The sequence below is a fragment of the Bubalus kerabau genome, chromosome 13 (assembly GCF_029407905.1).
Source record: "Bubalus kerabau isolate K-KA32 ecotype Philippines breed swamp buffalo chromosome 13, PCC_UOA_SB_1v2, whole genome shotgun sequence".
NCBI classification, from domain to species: Eukaryota; Metazoa; Chordata; class Mammalia; order Artiodactyla; family Bovidae; genus Bubalus; species Bubalus kerabau.
In genome coordinates this window covers 54,378,222-54,399,832 of record NC_073636.1, presented here as the reverse complement: position 1 = coordinate 54,399,832, position 21,611 = coordinate 54,378,222, and the positions used below count along the sequence as shown (strand labels likewise).

The 21,611-nt window shown below is 55.3% G+C and overlaps 2 protein-coding genes across 2 annotated transcripts in view; both read left to right on the top strand.

Moving 5' to 3' along the window:
* Positions 1-16,925, top strand: part of PRPF6 (pre-mRNA processing factor 6) — a 34,678-nt gene extending 17,753 nt beyond the window's left edge. Inside the window, exons 10-21 of the mRNA XM_055544398.1 lie at positions 509-627; positions 1,309-1,527; positions 6,641-6,763; positions 8,713-8,834; positions 10,270-10,408; positions 11,753-11,872; positions 12,063-12,239; positions 12,643-12,776; positions 13,385-13,476; positions 14,295-14,409; positions 16,173-16,299; positions 16,699-16,925. Coding sequence (XP_055400373.1) covers positions 509-627; positions 1,309-1,527; positions 6,641-6,763; positions 8,713-8,834; positions 10,270-10,408; positions 11,753-11,872; positions 12,063-12,239; positions 12,643-12,776; positions 13,385-13,476; positions 14,295-14,409; positions 16,173-16,299; positions 16,699-16,851 — 1,640 coding nt within the window. The 3' untranslated portion in view covers positions 16,852-16,925. The remainder of the gene's footprint in view (positions 1-508; positions 628-1,308; positions 1,528-6,640; positions 6,764-8,712; positions 8,835-10,269; positions 10,409-11,752; positions 11,873-12,062; positions 12,240-12,642; positions 12,777-13,384; positions 13,477-14,294; positions 14,410-16,172; positions 16,300-16,698) is intronic.
* A 146-nt stretch (positions 16,926-17,071) lies between these two features.
* Positions 17,072-21,406, top strand: C13H20orf204 (chromosome 13 C20orf204 homolog). Its single transcript, XM_055544426.1, has 4 exons — positions 17,072-19,140; positions 20,479-20,751; positions 20,834-20,986; positions 21,105-21,406. Exons 1-4 carry the CDS (start codon positions 19,138-19,140, stop codon positions 21,249-21,251), a joined length of 576 nt encoding a protein of 191 aa, XP_055400401.1. The 5' UTR covers positions 17,072-19,137; the 3' UTR covers positions 21,252-21,406.
* Positions 21,407-21,611: the final 205 nt, after the last annotated feature.

The following is a 21,611-nucleotide window of genomic DNA, read 5'->3' as shown; positions in this document are numbered from 1 at the left end:
TGTGCTTGTTAAACAGAGATTTGAAAGTTTCTGGACTGCAGGATGTCTTGGCCTCTCCTGCTCACCGCCCCTTCCCCACTGCACCCTGGGGTGCAGCACGTGGTTCTTTGCTCTCGCGTCCCTTGGGGTGCAGGGAGGACCCTTACTCTGCCGACCTGGGCAGGCGTGGACCCCAGAGTTGTTGGCATGTTTTTTCCCCATGGCTCACACGTGGCCTGCAAGGCTGGCCCTTCCTGGGTGGCAGGTGCCTCGTCTTCTGATGCTGATCTTCAAGTGTGAACAGGCGTGAGATGATGCACAGCCCTCTCTGCCACCTTGCTTGCTGATTTGGGGCATCTGTACTGGTCTCTCTGGTGTCTGTCTAGACCCAAGGGACCCATGTGAAGTCCAGGCCTGTCCCCCGGGCAGAGACCATCTGGCCGTGCTGGCAGCCGCATCCTCTGTGACACAGTGTCCTGCTTTCACGTCCCTTTTTCTGTGACCTGGTTTCTTGTTCGACCTTTCCCAGCCCTTGAGCATGTTCCAAACTCAGTTCGCTTGTGGAAGGCGGCTGTGGAGCTGGAAGAGCCAGAAGACGCTAGAATCATGCTCAGCCGAGCTGTGGAGTGCTGCCCCACCAGCGTGGAGGTGAGTCTCCCACCCCGAGGGGGCCTAAGCCTTGAGCTCACCAGGGCGAGCTCTGTGCTGAGCACTCTCCTGCAGGGAGCAGTCCTTCTGGTTCAGCTCCAGGTTTGTCAGTGGGACCTGAGGGTGAAGTGGTGGAGAGGGGGGTGATTGTTTTCCCAGCTGGGGGTGGCTCTGCCTCAGAGCCACTTGGATTTCTTGAGTTTTAAATTTCTGGTTCATAGCATTCTCTGAAGTGACTTTTGGTCGTGGGTCTATGATGTCCAGCCTGTCTTTAATTATCTTATGTGTGTTGTGAAATTCTCCAAACAAAATTAATCTTAATTTATTTACATAAAAATAAATAGAGCTCATACACATTTTTGGTGATGAAATGTTGAGAATCAAAAGCTGGGGTGTGAGAACTCCAGGCAGCTGAACACCCGAGCCCTTTCAGTTTGTGAGGTGACAGTCCTGTCCTGTTCACCTTCTGTCCTAATACTGTGTACCTTTAACCAGTGATTGGATTGTGGGACTGAGGGCTTGTCACCTAGCCACTAAGTCAGTCAGAAGTGTAACCAAACAGCTTTCGGATGCGCGGGAAGTGCTGCTGCACATGATCCTGGGCCCTGTTTACATGGTCCTTGAGAGCTCGGGCTGCATCCCGTGGAGGGTGCCCCTGACTTGGCGGGTCTCTCTGTGCAGCTCTGGCTCGCCCTGGCAAGGCTGGAGACCTACGAGAATGCCCGCAAGGTCTTAAACAAGGCCCGGGAGAACATCCCTACAGATCGCCACATCTGGATCACGGCCGCCAAACTGGAGGAGGCCAACGGGAACACGCAGATGGTGGAGAAGATCATTGACCGCGCCATCACCTCCCTGCGCGCCAATGGCGTGGAGATTAACCGTGAGCAGTGGATCCAGGTGAGGTCAGCAGGTGCTGTGGTGTCCGCTTTAAGCACGGATGCCCTCCTGCTCGTTGGAGTCCCTTGGTGGGCCAGGACTTTGGGGTGGCACCTGAGAGATGTGTCCTCATGCTGGCAGGCAAAGCAGGCATTGGGTGGCCTCTCTTGTCATCGCCTTGTGGCTTCTGTGGTGTGAAAGCCTGAGCAGCTCAGGGGAGACTTTAGCATTTTGACAGTGCGGTTAGCCCCACTTTTCCAGAAGAGAATATGGTTTAAGAGAGAATGAGCTTTAGTGCATCTGTCACTTTTCTCAACTGTGGCCAGCCAGGTCTCTGAAGGTGTTCTAACCCAGCCACCAGGCCAGGTGCACTCTCCTGCCTACTCCTCCCGCTGCATGAGCCATTGCACGGGCAGCTAGGAACAGTGCCTCTTTACCTGCATCCACCTCGCTCTGTTAGCAGGAGCCCTATGGCCAGCCCCTGTGCTTCACCATTGCCTCTCAGCTTCGGAAGAGGGCCCAGACCCTGCCCCCTCCCTCTCATGCCCCTGCTGCCACTTTTCTACTTACCCTCCTCCCAGTGGCCCCTCTGCTGCTCCGGGTGTCATCGCTGAGGTCACCTCCCTCCCCCCAAGGAGAGGGTGTCGGGATGCTGCGTCCTGCTCCTGGGCCCCTGCCTGAGGGCACCTCCCTCCCCCAAGGAGAGGGTGTCGGGATGCTGCGTCCTGCTCCTGGGCCCCTGCAGCAGTACTGTTTTCTGCCCTTCCTGTGGTGGGCATATTTTAAAATTTTGGGTGCAAGGCCTCATGTATACCCCTGAAGTCTCATCGTCTGGATTCAGCCCCTTTATTAATATTTATATTTGTTCAATGCCGTCTAACCGTATCATTCCCATTTTGACATTCTCATACCTTCATGTGGATCCAGTTTCCAGCTGGTGTCTTCTTTCTTCTGCCTAACGGACTTTGTGACCATTTTTTACAAGCAGGCCTGCTGGTGTTCAGTTCTTCCAGCCTTTAAATGTCTGTAAAGGGTCTTTACTTCATCTTTGTTTACTTCATCTGATGAAGGAAACTTCATCACATGTTTCCCCTCTGTGTGGAGCTCTAGGTTGGCAGTCTTTCCTCTCAGTGTTTTTTAAAGACACTGTTCTTGCTGGCCTTGTTTCCAGTGAGACACCTGCTGTCGTCTTTGCTCTTCTGTACATACGTCTCTTTTTAAAAAATTTTAATTAAAAAAAATGTTTCTAACTTAAAAGATTTAGAAATGCTTTTAAGAATTTTTTTATATCATTGGTCTTGAGCAGTTTGATTGTAATTTGCTTTGTGGTTTTCTTCATGTTTCTTGTGTTTGGAGTTCAGTGTCTTAGATCTGTGGATTTCCAAATTGTATCAAATTTGGAAAATTTGTGTCCCCTGTTTCTTCTGCTCAACCTCTTTCAGGTATAATTACCTGCACATTAGGCTACTTGAGCTGTCTTGGAGCTCATGAAGAGCTATTCATTTTTACAATCATTTTTGTTTTATTTTTAACAGTTTATTAAGCTATAATTAACATTCTGTAAAATTTCCCCATTTAAAGTGTACAATTCAGTGAGTTTTAGTATTGTATATTGGGTTATCTTTTAATTGTTTATTATCTGTTACTGAGTTGCAAGAATTTTTTACATACTAGGTACAAGTATATAATCCGTTATCAGATTGCGTGATTTACAAATATTTGCAACCATTCTGTGGATTGTCTTTTCACTTTGAATGTGTTGCTTGTAGCACAAGTGTTTTTAATCTTAATACAGTCAGATTCATTATTTTGTTACTTCTGCTTTAGGTGTCATATCAAACTTTCTGTAACGTGAGGTTATGAGGGTTAGCTCCTCTTTTTCTAAGATTTTTATTTTTTGTGTTTACATTTAGGTCTGTGATCCATTTGCATTAAAAGTCGAGCTTCATGCTTTTATAAGTGCAGGCCCATCATCTGGCTCCGCTGGGTCTCCTCGCGCTGAGCCTCCCCCACAGCCCAGTGCTGTAGAGAACCATGGTCCTGTGTGTGGGAGCTCACTTCCAAGTCTGTCCTTACTGGGCTGTGCGTCTGTGTTGTGCCAGCACCACTGTGTTCTGCATACTGTGGCTTTGTAGAAAGCTTTCAAATCAGGAAGTGAGTCCTCCTGCTTTGTTCTTTATAGATTGTTTTGGCTGTGCTTGGTTCTTGTGTTTTCATATGAACTTTAGGATCAACTTGTCAGATCCTGCAAAATAGCCAGAGGGGATGTTGACAGACACTGCATAGAATCTGTAGATCAGTTTGGGGACTATTGCCTGCCTAATAGTAGTAACTCTTCCAATCCGTAGGATGTCTTTCCATTCACTTAGTTCTTTTTAAACTTTTTCTGAAAAAAAAAGATTTCTTTAGTTTGGGGTGCTCTGCTGGGTCTTTGCTGCTGCGCATGGGCGTTCTGTAGTTGTGGTGAGCTGGGGCTGCTCTTCTGGGTCTTTGCTGCTGCACGTGGGCTTTCTCTAGTTGTGGTGAGCAGGGGCTCTTCTTTATGGTGTGCGGGCTTCTCACTGCGGTGGCTTCTCTTATTGCACAGCACGGGCTCCAGGGCTCAGGGCTTCAGTAGTTGCAACTTGGGTTCTTGAGCACAGGCTCAGCAGTGGTGCACGGGCTTAGTTGCTCTGTGGCACGTGGGATCCTCCTGAACCAGGGGTCGAACTCATGTACCCTGCATTGCAAGGTGGAGTCTTAACCACTGGACCACAAGGGAAGCCCCTAAAATTTTTTTCGATAATGTTTTAGCATACTACTATTGCACTTACTTTATGTATTCTAAAGTGTTTTACTATTTTTCATGCTGTCATAAATGGATTTTTTTCTTAATTTCATCTTCAGGTTGTTGTTAGTATATAGGAGTACAGTTGATTTTTAAATATTGATCTTATGTCCTGCAAAATCATTTATTGTAATACTTTCAGTGATTCTTTAGGATTTTCTGTATATTGAATCATGTTGTGTGCAGATACAGGTTTACTATCTTTCCAATCTGGATGCATTTTAAAATATATATATGTGTGTATATATATATTTTTTTGGCTATGTTGGGCCTTAGTTGCGGCACACAGGATCTTCCATTGCAGTGCATGGGGCTCCTGTCTAATTGTGGTGCATGGGCTCAGTAGTTGCCACATGGCATGTGGGATCTTAGTTCCTCCACTAGGGATTAAACCTGTGTCCCCTGTATTGGAAAGCAGATTCTTAACCATTGGACCACCAAAGAAGTCCCTGGATGCCTTTATTCCTGTTTGATTGACCTGGTTAGGGCCTCAGGACATGCTGAAGAGCAATGGTGAGAGCCCGCTCTGGTTCTGAGAGACGTCTGGTCTTTCCTGTGGGTGTGATGTGAGCTCATCCGCTCACTGATGCTCTGATTCATCTTGTATGACTTCTGTTGCTTTGTCCTCACGTTTCACTAATCTTTTCTTCTGTAATGTCTCATCTGCTGTGATTGAGGACATTTTTCATCTCAGATCTTGCCTTTTTCACTGACAGGAATTTTGGCTGTTTTAAAACCCTTCTTTGACCTGTTTCATGTTGCCACACAGCAATTTGCCACCTGTGGATCATGGTTATAATAGTTGTTCTAGTGTCCTTGTCTGGGCCTGTCGGAGTTGATTTTGGTAGATGTTCTCCCCTCATTATGGATTGTCTTTCCCTGATAACCTTTCATTTGTCGCATTTTCCCTTGTTGGGTGCCGGGTGCTTTTGTGCCTCTGTGAACGTTCTGGGCTCTGGTGTTGGAGCTTGGTTCTGTTACTGAAGGTGTTCTGACCCTGTGGGTCTTGCCTCACACTTGCTGGGTGGGACCAACCGCAGTCAGTGGGGCAGGTTGGAACTCAGCCCTCTGTAGAGGTGGCCTCTCCAGGTTTCTGCTCAGGGTCCTGTGTCTCCTGGGGGTCTCCACTTTGGCTCGTGGGAACAGGTGCTGTCCTGGACACACCTGTGTTCTGAGGAATGCTCCTGCTCATCCTTTTGGACAGTTCTTTCCCTCCCTCCTGTGCTGGTTTATGCTCAGTGGAGACTGGGGGACGCTGTGCAGACTGGCTGCCCGGGCCGTCTCCCTGGGCAGCTCTCCTCCCTTGTGCCAGGTGCTCTGTGCTCTGCCCCCAGTGGAGGGCCGGCCTGGGCCACCTCCTGAGCCTTTGGCCTTGGCTCTGCTCTGCCTGGGATGCTTTTCCCTTCACAGCCAGGAAAAGGGAAGCCTGACTCAGCCTGTCCCGCCAGCCTAGGGTCTCTCGGTGACGGCAGTAGCAGGGTGCTTCTTACTCTGTTAGCCATTGCAAATGGTGTCCTGGCGCACCCATCATTTGGCATGAATGGGAATATATTCCTTAAAACACTTTGCTGGGTGAGCCTCTGTGAGTTTTGTTTTGACAGAGAGCTTGAAGTTGCCCTCGATAGAGGTCATCCCTGCATCTGTCCCATCTCTGCCTGTGTCTCCCTGTTGTGGTCTGATGTTTGTGAGCGAGCCCTGCTCTTTGCCTTGCTGGCCCTGCCTGTCCGCCACGCAGGAGGCTCAGGACACTTGGTGTCTCATCTCTGAACCATGGCTGTCCTCTCTGCTCATTCCGAGGATTGTTCTTCTGAAGTCCAGTGCTTTTCTGCTGAACACCCTGCCCCCTGCCTGCCGGAGCGCCTTGGTGGCTGATCTCTCCCCAGGCTGTCTTGCTTTCCTTGTGCTGGGCTCCATACCCCCAGCAGGTCTGTCTCTTGGGTTAGAGCAGCTCTTCCTTTTGTCCATTTTGAATCTGAAGCCAGGCTGACAGTACGAACATGTGTGACAGTATGAAATGTTAGTCCCACTGCTTTGGAACTTTCCTGTGGCCACCAGGTTGCCTGCTCTAGCACTTGGTACACATTAGGTGCTTCTGTGATATTTGTTAAATGGATAGGTTGGGGGTATGGAGCACTTACCTGCTGTGAGGCAGGAAATGATGTTTCACAGTGAGTGGCAGCGTCGGGGGCCCTGAGGGTTCCGGCACCCTCAAGGCCCGTTCCTGCAGCCCTCTCCCTCGGGCCTAGCGTCTGTCTGCCAAGCCTCTGCAGCTCTGGGCAGTGAGTTCAGTTCTGTGTCCTCTTTCAGGATGCTGAGGAGTGTGACAAGGCCGGGAGTGTGGCCACCTGCCAGGCAGTTATGCGTGCTGTTATCGGGATTGGCATTGAGGAGGAAGACCGGAAGCACACGTGGATGGAAGATGCTGACAGCGTGAGTGTGGCTAGTGGGAGTGTGCGTTGTGGGGAACGGGGTGTGGTTTGGAAATCTTTCTGATCTGCTGATTTTTAAATACAGTCACAACTGTAAGGAGCATAGTTCTCTATTAACTGGGGTCTGCTGCACAGGTGGGGTGTGAGCGCTCACAACCCTGACCTGGCCCAGTTCCCATGCTTTCCCAGCTCTTCACCCCTGACCTCTGGATGTCCCCTACCCCCATCTCTGCTATAACCTGCATTTCAGAAAATACCTGCATGTGAAGCATGCACTTTGAGGAGACTCCCTTGAGTGGTGGTGTCCAGAGATGAGATTATGGGCTCAAGATCGATAAACATATTTAAAGCTTTTAATACCTTAAATGTGGTCCTCTCTTTTTAATAGCCTTTTATTTTAAAATAATTTTAGACTTACAGAAAAGTTGCAAAACTGTGTGGAGAATTCTTTTATTCTTTTATGCCCTTCACCTAGATGCCCCCACATTTACCAATTTCACTACACGCCTTTTTCTTCTCCACATGCGCACATGCTTGCTCACACGTGGCCTTTATTTTCCCCAAAGTGTTTGAGACCACATCACACATGTGGTGAGCCTTTTCCACTAAATACTTCAGTGTGTGTTTCTTTAAAAGGAACCTTCTCTTGTGCAACCACAGCACAGCTATCAGACTCAGGAGATCAGCGTTGATTAGGACCAGGATGTAATCTGGGGCCTTATTCAGATCTCACCGAGGGGCTCACTGAATGCCTTTTGGGTTTTGGTGGAGAAACTGCCCAGGGTCACATGTGCAGGGTCCGTGGCCCTGAGTCTGGGTGGGGGAGGGACCTTTGATCCGTCATCATTGTTCATGATTCTGGCTTTCTTGAGGGCACAGACCCCTTGGTTTGGTCTCCACACTGTGTCCTCACAGCGAGTTCTCCTCTTTGCGGGACTCTGTCCTGCTGGGTGGGTGGGGGCACACTCAGCTTTGAGTAGCTCAGGGGTGTCTGCCAGCTTCCTGCACAGGAGGCTGCTGCGGACCTTTGTAACTCATGTTCTGTGAGGAGACCCTGAGACTACATAAACGTGCCATTTCTCAGCAAACTCGGCCCTCTTGTTTGCGCGTTGGTTAGTGCTCCTTTTGGCCTGAGTCAGTTACTACTGTAGGATGTGTCAAGTGCTGGTTTTCTAAATATCATGGCACCTGCATTTGATGAGAGATGCTTAGTTGGACTCCTGCCGGCAGAGCTTTCCTTTCTCCCTTGTCCACTTGGGCGCTCACCTCGTCCTCTGGTCCTTGGACACAGGCCGTGGCTGCTGTCTGTCTGCAGCTCACTTGGCATCTCATTTGTAAGCTGGGTGCCTTGTGAGCACTAACGATGCTCTAATGTCAACTGTCGTGGTTTAAAGGCTTTTTGTTATGTGACATTAAGACAGAAGATTGTGAAGGATGACCTAACAGTCTCTTGCAATCTCCACCCTGGGAGTAGATCGCCAAACGGGCAGCAGAACCCAGCTCCTTCTGGTCATTGAGCCCTTTTAATTCTAAGTGTGGGCTTGAACTCCATGCCCCTCTGTACTTACCTCATCTCTCTTGACAACATGGGGACCTCAGTGGGTGTCACCCTGCAGATGTCAGACTGGGGAGCAGAACCCTCAAGCCCTCTCAGACTTTCTCCTGTTTCTCTGTTGTGTCTTCGGGTTGGAGCAGGCCTGTCCTCAGCGCTGTGTGGCCTGCAGGAGGAGCAGAAGCCCTTGGTGCTCAGTATTACCCCAGGGGCAGGCCAGCCCACCAACCCCCTGGAGTCCTAGCGACTGTACCACGGAAGCCACAGAGTCTTTGTAACGGGCTTCCAGGGCCTGGGTCAGGAGTCATGGGGTGGGTACCCCTCCTGGGTTGGTGGCACCCAGCCCCCTCACTCCTGTCCCCAGCCCCCTCACTCCTCTCCCCTCTCTCTCCATCTAGTGTGTGGCCCACAATGCCCTGGAGTGTGCCCGAGCTATCTACGCCTACGCCCTGCAGGTCTTCCCTAGCAAGAAGAGCGTGTGGCTGCGGGCCGCATACTTCGAGAAGAACCACGGCACCAGGTATGTGGCAGGCCTGCCACCCTGCTCTGCGCTGAGGCCTCTTATCCCCTTGGGTGGGTGAGAGCCTCGTTGGAGGTCAGGCCTCTGCAACGAGGGTGGACTCTCCTGTGGCAGTTGGGCCATTCAGCCAAGCTATCTTTCTGGCATCTTCTGCGATAGCATTCCTGCTGCTGTACAGTTGAGGAGCCAAGGCACTGAAGGGCCCGTCTGCCTGCAGTGAGCTGGGAGCACTGGGGTCCTAGGGCTTCCTGGGCCAGGGCTGGGGCCCGGAGGCCCCCGTCTGTGGGGCTCTGGCTTCAGCAGTGTGGGCGGTGCGGCATCTGGGCCCAGGCAGGACTGTTTTTCATTTCAGCTGTGCTGGATTTGGGTTTGGGCTGGTTTTTGTGCTCTGAGGAGGTCCGTGACAATTTTATTTAATTGTTCTCTTTAATTGAAAAAACCTTTTGTGTCTGCTTTATTGGCTATAAGTGCTGATTGAATTAGATGTTGCAATTCAGTCAGCAGTTAGGTGGGCAGCCTCTGCCTGGAGCCTCTGCTGCACCCTCTGTGTTTGGGCCTTGCTGGTCCCACCTGGGCTGCAGCTGGAAGCATGAGGCCTCTGTTGCTTTGCCGTTGTCTCAGTCTCAGGCTTCTCAGGAGTCTTGCCTCCTGATGTTCCTGTCCCCCCGCCCCCACCCACACACCACCCCCAGTAGTTGCTCTGTGTCTTGCAGTTAACTCCTTTGGGCACATTTTGAAATGACTGTGCAAGTTCCCCCAACTGTCCTGTCCAGAGCAGGGCCTTGGCCGCATGTCTTCGTCCCTGGGTTCAGGGGCAGTTCCCATCCCCCGGGTCTGGTGCCTGTGGTGGGCTTAGGAAGCCGAGCTTTCTTGTGCTGGTGTCAGGCTTCTTACCACACAGAGCAACTCCGCGTGCTCACTCAATCTTGCAGAGACCTGAGGAGAACATCTGTGCCGGGGGTGTGCCAGGGTGGTGGGCCACACAGGGTTGGGGCTTCATACCTGAAACCCGGGCTTCTTGCTTGATAGTGACCTAAAATAACTTCCTTCCAGAAATAAGACAGTTTCTCTGGATGCCAAAGAGTAGGTACAGGTTGTAATCTTTATTGGCGGATCTGTGGTTAGAGATGAAAAGGCCCCCGGCTCCCAGACTGCGAAGTTATCGCGCCTCTGGGACACCCGGCTATAAAAGGCTCCCTTGAGAAGCTCCATCAGACTCTGCTGTTTGAACAATGCGTGGCTTTGTAGCACCCTCCTCAGTAGTTGATTTTAGAGCCTTTATGGAGAGAAAAGATTTCCCCACACTCTCCCCATTGTAAAAGTCTGGTAAATCATTCACAGCATCGAACTTTGAAGCAGTAACTGTCTTTTCAGCGCTCGTGGCCTGGCTGCGAGTGGCCCGTGTGCTTGTGGTGACCGTCCCTCTGTCTTGCAGGGAGTCACTGGAGGCCTTGCTGCAGCGGGCCGTGGCCCACTGCCCCAAAGCAGAGGTGCTATGGCTCATGGGCGCCAAGTCCAAGTGGCTGGCTGGGGACGTGCCTGCGGCGAGGAGTATCCTGGCTCTGGCCTTCCAGGTGGGTGAGGGGTGGGCTGTGGCCCAAAAGCTCCAGGGTTCTGTGCCTGCCTCCCCCGAGCCCTTCCTGCGTTATTGACAGGAGCTGACCTGAGACGCTGATTATGGTCCGACCCAGGGAGTTTGGGTGCTCTGGGGGCAGCTGAGGCCCTGAGGGGGTCTGAGAGCAGGAAAAACGGCCCGGGTGATGGATACCTACCTCTCGTTTGCTGCCATTCAGTGTGACCCTGGGCTCAAGGTTCCACAACATAGACTCAGGGAGACAGGAAGGATGGGACAGCCAGTGGAGAGCCGTGTCCCCGCACGTGTCCCCTCCTATGTGATTGTGAGGGTGTCTGGTGCTGCGGGAGGAAGTCCTGCCCCTGTACTTGAGCACAGGCATCTGCACTGGGTCCCACGTGGGCTGCCCGTTGCCGCCCAGGCTGTCAGTGGGTGGAGCTGTGTTTGTGGAGGGTGGCATCGTGGTTGGTGCCGGGAACTCGGCGTTTTTCTCTGATTTTTATTGTCACATGGAACATCCTAATAGTTTTTGACAGCAAGGTTCAGTCAGTGGTTTCCAGCATGCTTTTCTGTTAACTGGAAAGACGATGTCACTCTGTGGTTTTCATCTAGGCTGGCATAGTGACGCCTGTCCCTGCCTGAGTGAATATGTGGAGGGGGCTGGCCTGGGTTTCCCTCTGCTCTCGTGTCTGTCTGGGGGCCCTGGGTGGAGGATGCCGCTGCTCTCCGAGTGGTTCTGGCCCTTCCCACCACCACCTGGCAGTGCTGCCTGTGTCCTGCGCTCTCCTCTCCTTACCTGTCTCCGTGGGGCTGCTTCTCAGGTTGGGGACCTGGTTAGGCTGAGTGTGGCCAGCAGGTGACTGTGCTTTCAGGAGACTAGAGGGCACTGCCCATATGTCTGCTGGACTCTGGGTTGTACGTGGCCTAGTCCCGACCCTGGGAACCCTTCCTGTATAGTCTGCGATAACCTGGGCATCCTTCTGTCCTTCCCACACTGACACACTGGGCGGCCAGCTCCTCATCCCCAGGTTTGGGAGCCAGCAGGATTGGGTGGGTGGATCCATGTAGGTGGGACATGAGTGAACTTTTGCAGCAGGCAGAGGGTGGTGACTGGCAGCACGGCCTGAGCGCTGCAGCTGCCACACATCAGTGCCAGTGAGGCAGGCCGGCTTGTTCGTGAGGAAGTCCACGTCCTGAGGCTCTGTTGCCGATTAGTCCAGGACATGCCTGCATCAGACTGTCCTGCTGCAGAGCACGGCACGGCACGGCCCAGTGCCTGGACTAGTTGCCTCCAACCAGGGGAGCCCTTGCCCCACTCATGGCTGATGCTGCTGTTCCTCTGCAGGCCAACCCTAACAGTGAGGAGATCTGGCTGGCGGCCGTGAAGCTGGAGTCTGAGAACAACGAGTACGAGCGGGCACGCCGGCTGCTGGCCAAGGCGCGGAGCAGCGCGCCCACTGCCCGGGTAAGCGGAGCCCCCTGCCCACTGTTAGCAACCCCCAAGGTCATGTGCTCAGAGCTCATTTGTTCACTCTTGGCTTTAAAATGCACCAATGTACGTAGCCGCAGTTTGTCCCAAAGACACGGGGCAGCGTTCGTGATGAGCTCTCAGTGAGGCAAATGCCAGAGCCAGGCTGAGGCTGTCTGCTCCCCAGGTCTTCATGAAGTCCGTGAAGCTGGAGTGGGTGCTGGGGAACCTTGTGGCTGCCCAGGAGCTGTGCGAGGAGGCCCTGAAGCACTATGAGGACTTCCCCAAGCTCTGGATGATGAAGGGGCAGATTGAGGAGCAGGAAGAGCTCGTGGAGAAAGCCCGGGAAGCCTACAACCAAGGGGTGAGCCTCCACCCCACACGGGGCACCTCACCTCAGATAGGAGTTGTTGCAACCTGCTTGGGCCCAGGCTCAGGGGACCTGTGCTGGGCTCGGGGCCAGTCTGTTCCCTCACCCAGCCTTCTGCCCCTGCCAGGCTGTAACTGCTATACTCAGCAGAGTACGGACTACGGCCCATGTAAGGCATAGGCTCCTGAGTCCACACCCCTGTGCATATGCGTATGGCACAGCGTGCTCACGAAAACGCCCCATACACGTGTGTACAATACAGCCGTGTGCATAGTGACAGACCTGGGTGTGAAGTGGCTGGGTCTCTGAGGGCACACGTAGCCCTGACTCAGCTTGAGGTGCCGACACAGTGTCACAGACGCCCGCTGAGTCTTCTCTCTTGTGTCTGTGGCTGCAGTTGAAGAAATGTCCCCACTCCACCCCCCTGTGGCTTTTGCTTTCCCGGCTGGAGGAGAAGGTTGGGCAGCTGACCCGAGCTCGGGCCATTCTGGAGAAGTCTCGCCTGAAGAACCCAAAGAACCCTGGCCTGTGGTGAGTTCCCGTGCCCCCAGGAGCCGACCTCGCTCACACCAAGTCCACGGTGCAGCACTTTCAGCTCAGGCTCCGTGGGAAGGTGCAGTCTGTGAGGAGTCCTGTTCCAGCTGTGAGAGTGTTCACAGGAGCCTGAAGATGGTTGGACACAGTGTGGCTTGTGGTGGGATTGAGGGTGCCCGGGAACCAAGAGCTAACGAGGGGGCCTTGGGGTGGATGGTGCCAAGAGAGCGGACTCTACGGAAGAGGTAATGTCTGGGAGGGACCTTGAGGGATGAATAGGAGTTTGCCAGATAAACATGGCATTCTGTCCATAGGAGGCTGTGCACACAGACTCCAGGTGTGAGGCTTCAGGGTGTCAGTGCCGTGAGGTGCCCCAACAGGCCTGTCTTTGTCCTGTCCATCTTCACTCACACCTGGATGACCTCAGAGTCCAGGTTTATGGCCGCCCATAGGCTTGAGGGTGGAGATCACCCACTTTTCCCTTCTCTGGTGGATGAGCTGCTGGGCAGCACAGACAACTCCAGCTACTGAGGCTCCTCAGGACCTTCTGCTTCGTCAGGCTGCCAGTGGACAGTGCTTTACCCTGCCTGGGTTCCTCTCCACAGGCTGGAGTCTGTGCGGCTGGAGTACCGTGCGGGGCTGAAGAACATCGCCAGCACGCTCATGGCCAAGGCCCTGCAGGAGTGCCCCAACTCTGGTGAGCACCCATCCCAGGCTGCGGGCAGCCGTGTCAGATTCAGCCACAAAAATTCCTCCGTTATGCTTGGTCATTTAGATGATTGAACTCAAGTTTCAGTGTGGGCAGTTGGACTGCATGTTCTGAGATGTTACCATTTCTTTTTCTTTTAGGAGTTAATTTTTTACTATTTTACCCCAAGTCTGTAAATTAGTGCATGTGCAGTATAAATAAATTTGGAGTAAAAAAAGAGAAGATGAAAATTGCTGTGAGTCCAGTACTTGGAAATCACTGATTTTAGCTTTTTTGTATTGTTATAATTTGTATTATTGCACAAAATCAAGTCATACTGTGTATTTTGTTTTGTCCCCTTTTTTTTACAGTTGAAAATTCTGTGAGGATTTTTCATTATCACTGAATCCTTAACAATGAACAGTTTTTAGTGGCATCGTAGAATTTTCTGGGTTTATGTCAGATATATGGCCTCAGGCCGATCTCTAGGCTGGTATCAATCCCAGGTTATCTTTCTGCATAAATCCTTGGTAGCACTTTTTGTTACTTTGTTACAGTGAATTCTCAGCTGTGAAGTTAGTCAGTGAGTGTGAAACCTTGGAGGCTGTTGGGACTTCCAGCCTCCTCGCCCCCCGGATGATGTCATGGCCTTGCCAGTGGGGCCCTGTGGCTCTGGGCAGGCCGCAGGGTGGGGGTTGGGGGGTATGGAGTATGGGGCAGCATAGGCGGCCCGGCCATGCGGGAGGCACACATGGGGATATCCTGAGTCTTCAAAGGCCTCCCTGTGTGTGATGGCTGAGATGGGCATCTGCATGTCTGGATTTCAGGGGTCCTGTGGTCTGAAGCCATCTTCCTGGAGGCGAGGCCCCAGCGGAAGACCAAGAGTGTGGACGCCCTGAAGAAGTGTGAGCATGACCCCCACGTGCTCCTGGCTGTGGCCAAGTGAGTAGGGGTCCTGGTGGCAGTGCCAGTCCTCTTGCTGGGGTCTCCAGGTCCCCAGAACGAGGCAGTCTTCCCTGGTCATGACCCCTGGGTGGGTGGCCTCTTCTGGGCCCCTGACCCTCCTTCCCTTGTCCTGGTTCTTTCTCAGGTTTCTGTGCTCTCTGTCTCTTGCACTTTTCAGTTTATTCCAACATGGGTCTTGGGTTGCAGGACAGACACAGGCCTGCTGACACTGGTCACACGGAATTTAGGTTACAGCTGTAAGCAAGACAGTTGTTTCCATTGTGTTAGTGCCAAAAGCCAGACTGTTTGACCTGTGTAACCCTGGGAACAATCTAGGGCCCATTGGTCAGGCTCTTGGTGTGCCTGGGGATGTGGAGGCCACCTGTCCTTCAGGGTGGTGGCCTCAAGGACAAGAGGAGGTGAGCAGGCGACCCCCCATGGTCAGCTTGTGCAGGGTGCTGGGCCCGTGGCTCCCTGGGGAGGCGTGGAGGGCCTTCAGAACCTCCTGAACCTTCTCTGTTCCCTTCTCAAAGGAGGACAGTGGCCTGAGAGGAGCGGAACCTGGTTGTGGTTGGGTGTGGTCAGGCTGGGAAGTGACTGGGCTTGGGGTGGAGGGCTTGTCAGGGCTCTGCCTAGGGCAGGGGGTATGTGGGGCCAGAGGCTCCTGTGTGCTCTTGCTGGCCCAGCTGCTTCCTCAGTGCCCACCAGCACCTCCTCCCTGGCTGCTGTGGGGCTGAGGGCGCTGCGTGTGGGGCTTCCCACGAACTTCTGAGGCCCCACCTGGGTCCCCGGGGCTCCTTCCCTCTCGCCTGTGCTTCCACCTCCTGCTCCACTCCGATAGGGCTGCCATAAAACCTCGTAAAAGGCTTTGTAAAGTAAACAGGTCCCTCCTTGCTGTTCCCAGGCTGGTGCTCTGTGTGCTGCTATCTGGGTTTGTGCTCTTTAAATCACAGTTTATCTGACACTGAGCAATTAAGAATACCACAAGGCTTAAAAAACAATCAAGCTATCAGGCATGAAATTACTCCCTTTTGTAGCTGAGACCAGCCAAGGCAGCTGCCTGGAGGTGCCTAGTGCACATCTGCTCTGGAACTTGACTGCGGAGCTGGTGGAGCTGGCTGTCAGAGTGCCCGTCATGCCCTCTCCGGCACGTGGGGAAGGCTCCCAGGACCCTGACTCAGTTTCTGATGCTGTGGATCTTCTCCTGGGCCTAGTTTCAAGGGGTCTGTGTCTGCTTTTAGACCAGGTTTTCAGTGTGGGCTTCAGCTCCTTCTGGAGATGCCTGGTAGGACAGAATGTTCCAGAAGGTGAAAAGGAGGAGCAAGCAGAAACTTCTCTTTCCCTAATCACAGCCTTGATTGAATTTTTTGTCCCATTGGTTACTTTCATCTCCTATGTTTTACTCAGAGGAAGATAATAATTTCTTGCTCTGTGGGTGGTTTTCTGAGAAATGCCTTGGGTGGACATTTGAAGGAAGGAGGGTTTCAGGTAGTGACCTGGAGGGGTTTCTGGGTGGCTAGGCCTCATCCCTTGGCACCCCAATGGAGCCTGAGCTCTCCAGGGAGAGGACAAGACCAGCAGTCCCTGTGCCTGACTCTGTGCCACTGCAGCGGGTCACCAGGCTCGAGGTCTAGCCCACCATGGAGCGAGCTGTGTGACCTGAGCAGGCCAGGGTTGCCCCCAGCGTGGCTCCCGTGGCCCCAGAGCACCACCAGCACTGATCTGTGGCCACTTGGTCCCCCACTGCTGCTTCTCAATAGGCTATTCTGGAGCGAGCGGAAGATCACCAAGGCCCGGGAGTGGTTCCACCGCACTGTGAAGATCGATTCAGATCTGGGGGATGCCTGGGCCTTCTTTTACAAGTTTGAGCTGCAGCACGGCACAGAGGTGAGGCGCCTGCTGCCCATGACCCCCACCCCACCAGTCCTGAACGAAGTGCTGGCGGCTGACACAGCTTCCATGGCTGCTTTCTGGCTGTAGCCTTGGAGTCTCTCAGCCTGAAATTTAGATGCTCGGGGGCATCTTTTAACAAGTTGGTTGTGATGGGGACTCAGGGCTGTGGCAGAAACAGGGCTGGAGCTGGAGGCCTGAGGGTTGTCTTTGTGTCACAGCCGTCCTGTCCTGCTGGACAGAGACTTCCCAGAGCCCAGCGCCTTTGGGGTCTACCCCGCCCCGCCCGATGTGGAAGGTGGGTCCTCTTTGGGGGGGCGGGTGCAGGCACTGGTGTGAGGCCTGGTAGAGCGCAGTGGGAGTGGGTTGGTTCAAGCATCTGCGGTTCCCACCCAGGAGCAGCGGGAGGAGGTGAGGAGGCGCTGCGAGAACGCCGAGCCCCGGCACGGGGAGCTGTGGTGCGCCACGTCCAAGGACATCACCAACTGGCAACGGAAGATCGGGGAGATACTGGTGCTGGTGGCGGCGTGCATCAAGAACACCTTCTGAGTGTCCTGCGCAGGGGTGGGGTTAGGGTGGGGGTGGTGGCCGTCCTGGTTGTTGATTAAAGGTTTTCTAGTAGTCGTGGGGTTCGTGGCAGCGGGTTTTCTCCAAATCCTACCCTCATGTGCTTTGACCATCCCAGTCTGGCCCCCACACTGGATAGGGCTAGCTCTCCAGGCCTCATAAGAGCCTATGCCCCACAGAGGAAGTGCCAGCAGAGCTGGGCAACTCTCCAAGGCTTTTTGGAGATGGAGGCAGGAACTTGTGTTCTGGGTAAAAGCTGTGTGTGGGAACAGTAAGGGCCCAGCTGGCCAGGTGACCCCAGTGCCCCTGCATGTGCAGGTCTTCTCCCGCCCCAAGGGGGTCTGTGCCTCCTGTCCCCCAGCAGCAGGCTGTGTGCACCCCAGGAGGGTGACTTTACTGAGTGCTGTTGGGCCTGGCCCCTGAGGTTCTACCACAGGACGGTGAAAAGGCCCTCGGCATGTGAGAGGGTCACTCCCATTGGCAGGGGAGTTAATTTTTGCTAATTTGTAGTTAGTGATTTTTACCCTAAAGCTTTTGGACCCATTCTTTCTCTGGACGGAAAATGCACTGGTTACCTGGAGACTTGAATATGCTTCCACCATGTGAGGACAGGAGGTTTCCTTGGGCTCTGGATCCCTGGGTTTGTGTCCAGTTGGAAATTAGCCAGCTCTCTGGGAAGGGGGTGTGTTGGCTATGGGTGGAGGCATCTAGCTGGAGGTCAAGGGTGGTCCAGAGGCAGTGGGCAGATTGTCACCTGTAGGGGCAAGAAGGGTGGCTGGCCGTTGTTCCCACACATTCTTGTAAGAAGTGATCCCAGAGGGGCTTCTCTGCCTCGTGTTGGAGTTAGTCACTGACCTGTGGCTGCCGAGGGTGTGGGGCACGCCCTCCCTGTGAACACCTAGGGCGCGGGCGTCTGCCTGTAGAGGACAGACCTTGCTGGGTCCAGCCCGGGGCAGGATCAGACTGTCCCTGTGTGGGCTCAGGAAGTGCTGGTGCCTCAGGGTGGTCTGAGACTGGAAATCCTTCCTGTCCTCTGTGAGGCCAGTCTGGACAGCCGTGGGGAGGTTCCTGGGTGTCTTCACTGAGCCTCTGGAGTTTCCTTCGGTCATTTTTGGAGGAAGTGGGAGGGGTCCTGCCCGTTGCCCTTCTAAGAGCTTGAAACCCAGCCTGTCCCTCCACAGATGTGGAAACTGAGGCCCAGGCTGTGCCCACAGGCAGCTGGAGCTCTCAGTTGGGTGTGGCTTCTCCTGGACACTTCCTTTGACTTCAGGTCAGGTGAGACCTCCTGCTGGGCTGGAGGGTTCCAGAGCATCTGATAGCATGTGCAAATGTCTTTCTCATTTGCCTGGGGGTCGTTTTCTCAACGCCTTGGGGTGGTGGTGAAACTGCTTTTCTCCCTGGGGAAAACATAGCTTTTCTTCCACTGACATGTTTCAGTTCCAGCTCAAGGCTGAGTTTCTCGGCTCCCCTTGTTCTGAAGCACTGCTGGGGGCAGGGCAGGATGGTGTCCACAGGCTGCCCGGCAGGGTGCTATGGTCCAGCTTCCTGCAAGGTGGTTTGGGCGAGTGGCCATGAGCTTCCCCAGGGAAAGACCCCTTTGACCCAGGAGGGATGAGCAGCAGGAGGCATCTCGGCTGAGCGCTGGGCCAGCGAGGTGCTGGGAAGTCCCCTTCCTGGGACCTGCTGGGGCAGGACCCCCGGACGTCAGGGTGGAGGAGCTGGGGGCTGGGCGGGTGAAGTTCTGCTCACCTGGTCCTGCTGGTGTTCAGGTTCCTGGAAGAGACAGCACCTGCTGACCACCAAGGAAGGTCCTGGAGGAGGGTGCTGCCAGGCCCCTGCCTCTCCTGGCTCCCCTTCCCTGCCAGCTGGGCCCCACCCTGCTCCGTGCCCACCTAGCACCCTGCCCCTGCCTTGGCGGAGGAGATCTCCCCGGTCGATGGCTTAATCCAAGATCCACTGGATGGGAAGACAGCCCTCTAGGGCTGGGCTTCAGGGTCAGGTTAATTGAAGAAGTGATTGGATAGGGGGTGGGGAGAGGGAGGGGGAAGGCTGGGATCCTGGGCCTCCCTCCTGCTCCCTCCCTCCTCTGCTCGGAGGAGCCAACTTCAAAAGCCTTGTCCGCCTGCCTCCGCCTGCGTCCAGGGGAGCTCTGTTGGCCGGGTTCGGAACTGGACCTGGAGTGGCAGCCGCACTCCCCACCTGAGGACCCCAGGATCATGTCCGAGGTCCCCTGGCGGGAGTGAGGGAGAGCCTGATCCTGAGAGGCCCATGGTGAGCAGCTGTGGGCCGCCGGGGTGGGAGCTGTCTTGGGCTGCTGTCCCTCAGTGCCCCCACCGGGAAATCCCCCTTGGTTCCCGTCACCGCCGCCTGGCCTGGGTGCTCCTGCCTGTCCTTCCTGGCAGCTACAGAGGGAGGGGGAGTTGCCCTCCTGTGCCGGGGCCACCCTGTCCTCGGGGGCTGAACGGCCTCAGCCTTGGGCCCTGCTCAAGGGCCAACAGACCTTCCCAAGACCCCCTGGGCAACCAACCTACCCTACTTGGACATCCCTCCAGCACCAGTGGCTCTTGTTCTCACTATGATCTCTGACCCTCAACAGGCAGAGGGGCGACTCTGAGTTGGCCATTATGTGAAGCTTGTCTGGGGAGGGGGTAGTTTTGGAGAAGGGGCCACAGCTAATAATTGCATGTGCTCCCCCAGCCAGCACTGCCTGGTGTCTCAGGCAGAGCTCCCGTGGACTCCAGCTCCAGCCCTGTGTGGTCAGGTTCTCCTACTGGGCTGGGAAGCAGAGTCAAGTTCTGTGTCTGAGTCCCAAGTCTCACAGTCAAGTTCTGTCTGAGTCCCAAGTCTCGCTGGGTTCGCATGATTAATTTCCAGCCGCTGTGTGACTCCAGCCTGGGGGCTGGGAGCCTTTCAACAAGCAGCTTTCTCTCTGATGTTTGGGCTTCTGGCCGTGGAGGGTGGTGGTGGTGGCTTCTTATCCAGGAGAGCCAGTTCCCTATTCTAGGGGACGGGAGGCCTGGTGGGGTGGAACATGGTCCCCTTCCTTCCTTCACCTCCGGCTTTCCCCAAGCCTTCCCCTTCCGAAGGGGTGTGGCCTTGAACTCTGAGCCCTCACCCCTGTCCTGGTTGGGCTGGGGGTGCAGAGGGGCCCATGGTTCTCAGAGCTGGTAGCAAGCCATTGATGGGGGGGAGCTGCCCAGCGATAGAGGGGGGCAGATCCTGCCGTCTCCCGTGGGGCATCTGGAGGTGAGCAGAGTGCCAGGGGTTGGGTCCCCAGCAGAGGAGAGCCCAGCTCTGATGGGCATGGGTCAGGGCATGGCCAGGAGCAAGGCTATATGGGGGGTACTTGTTGCTGTACCCAGACCTAGCTCAGCCCTGCCCTCCAGTCTTGGTACTTGGGCATGCAGAGCAGGGCTGCGGGTGCTAATGCTTATCTTGACCCAGAACTGCCAGAGCAGTGGTGCCTAGAGCATTTGTTGAGGGCCATGGCAATATCTCTGTTTTATACCAGCTCAGCGAGTCCCCTGTTTGGGGGGCGGCGGGGGGAAGCACATTACCCGAAGCGCTGTCGGAGGGTCAGCCCCTCCCTAGAGCCGGTATCCCTTCCAGGGGCCTCCCAAGCCCGCGCTCTGGGCGCTCCTGCTGGTGCTGTTGGGGGCTGCTCCGGGCTGGGCCGGGATCGGTGCCTGCAGCGTCCCCGACGTGCTTCACCACTACCGCGCGGTTATCTTCGAGGACCTGCAGGCCGCGGTGAGGTGGACCAGACCAAGGGTCGAAGGGGCTGGACCAGGCTTCAGACACCATTTCATTCAGAAAAACCTGACTGGAGACGCGGTCTCCCGACGGCGGGGCCGGGTGGGAGTCTCATGTGGTGCCCAGAAGGTATGGAGACACTCCCACCCAAGCCCTCCAGCCCTTGCCCCACCGGGCTCCTCCCCCAGTGCCTCGTCTCCTCCCTCCCCAGGAGCACAGTATCCTACTGTCCATCGTGGCCCTGGGTCGGACCCTACGTGGGGCGGTGGCTGGGGGCCGCCGTGGGGCTCTGGAGAAGGCGGCGTGGACTGTGGCGGTGCGCACTGAGGCGGTGATGCGACGCCACTGCCGGAAGCTGCGCCAGGTGCGCGTCCCCGCCCGCTCCCACGGCCGCGGCCTCCCTTCCCAGGGACCCAACACGAGCTAGCGGGGAGGGGAGGGTGGGAACCGTGCCCACGCCCTGACCGACGCGTCCCCGACAGCGGAGCTGGCGGCCGGAGACGCGCCCTTCCCGGCGTCCGGGCGGCCGGAGGCGGCTCCTGCTGCGCGCCCTGGACGCCGTCGCCACCTGCTGGGAGAAGCTGTTTGCGCTGCGCGCCGCGGCCACCGACGGCTCCTGGGGCTCCTAGCACCCCGAGCGTGCGGGGCTGAGAAAGAGCCCCTCCCTCGCCGCGGCCCGCACTCTTCCCAGGGCCTGGGATTGGAGGCAGTGCCCGCCTGGCGAGCTGGTCCCGGAAGGGGCCCGCCCTCTGCTCCAAGCAAGGCCCCAATAAACTGAGCTGGTGCTGCGGCCCGGTTCTACCTCTCTTCGCCTGCCACCTGTGGGGCCCGGCCGCCCCGGTCCGCACCTCGGTGGGGAGGGGACGCTGAGGCCGCCGACACTCGTGGAGCAAGGCAGAGCCGTGGGGTGGTGTTCCCAGGCTCGACCAGCAGGGGGCGCCATGGGATGGGACTCCCCCTCGGCGCTGCATGCGGCGGGGGCGGGGAGG

Coding starts and splice junctions, on each gene's coding strand:
- C13H20orf204 (XM_055544426.1), top strand. Junction 20,752..20,833: donor TCTCATGTGGTGCCCAGAAG/GTATGGAGACAC, acceptor CTCCCTCCCCAG/GAGCACAGTATCCTACTGTC. Junction 20,987..21,104: donor ACTGCCGGAAGCTGCGCCAG/GTGCGCGTCCCC, acceptor CGTCCCCGACAG/CGGAGCTGGCGGCCGGAGAC.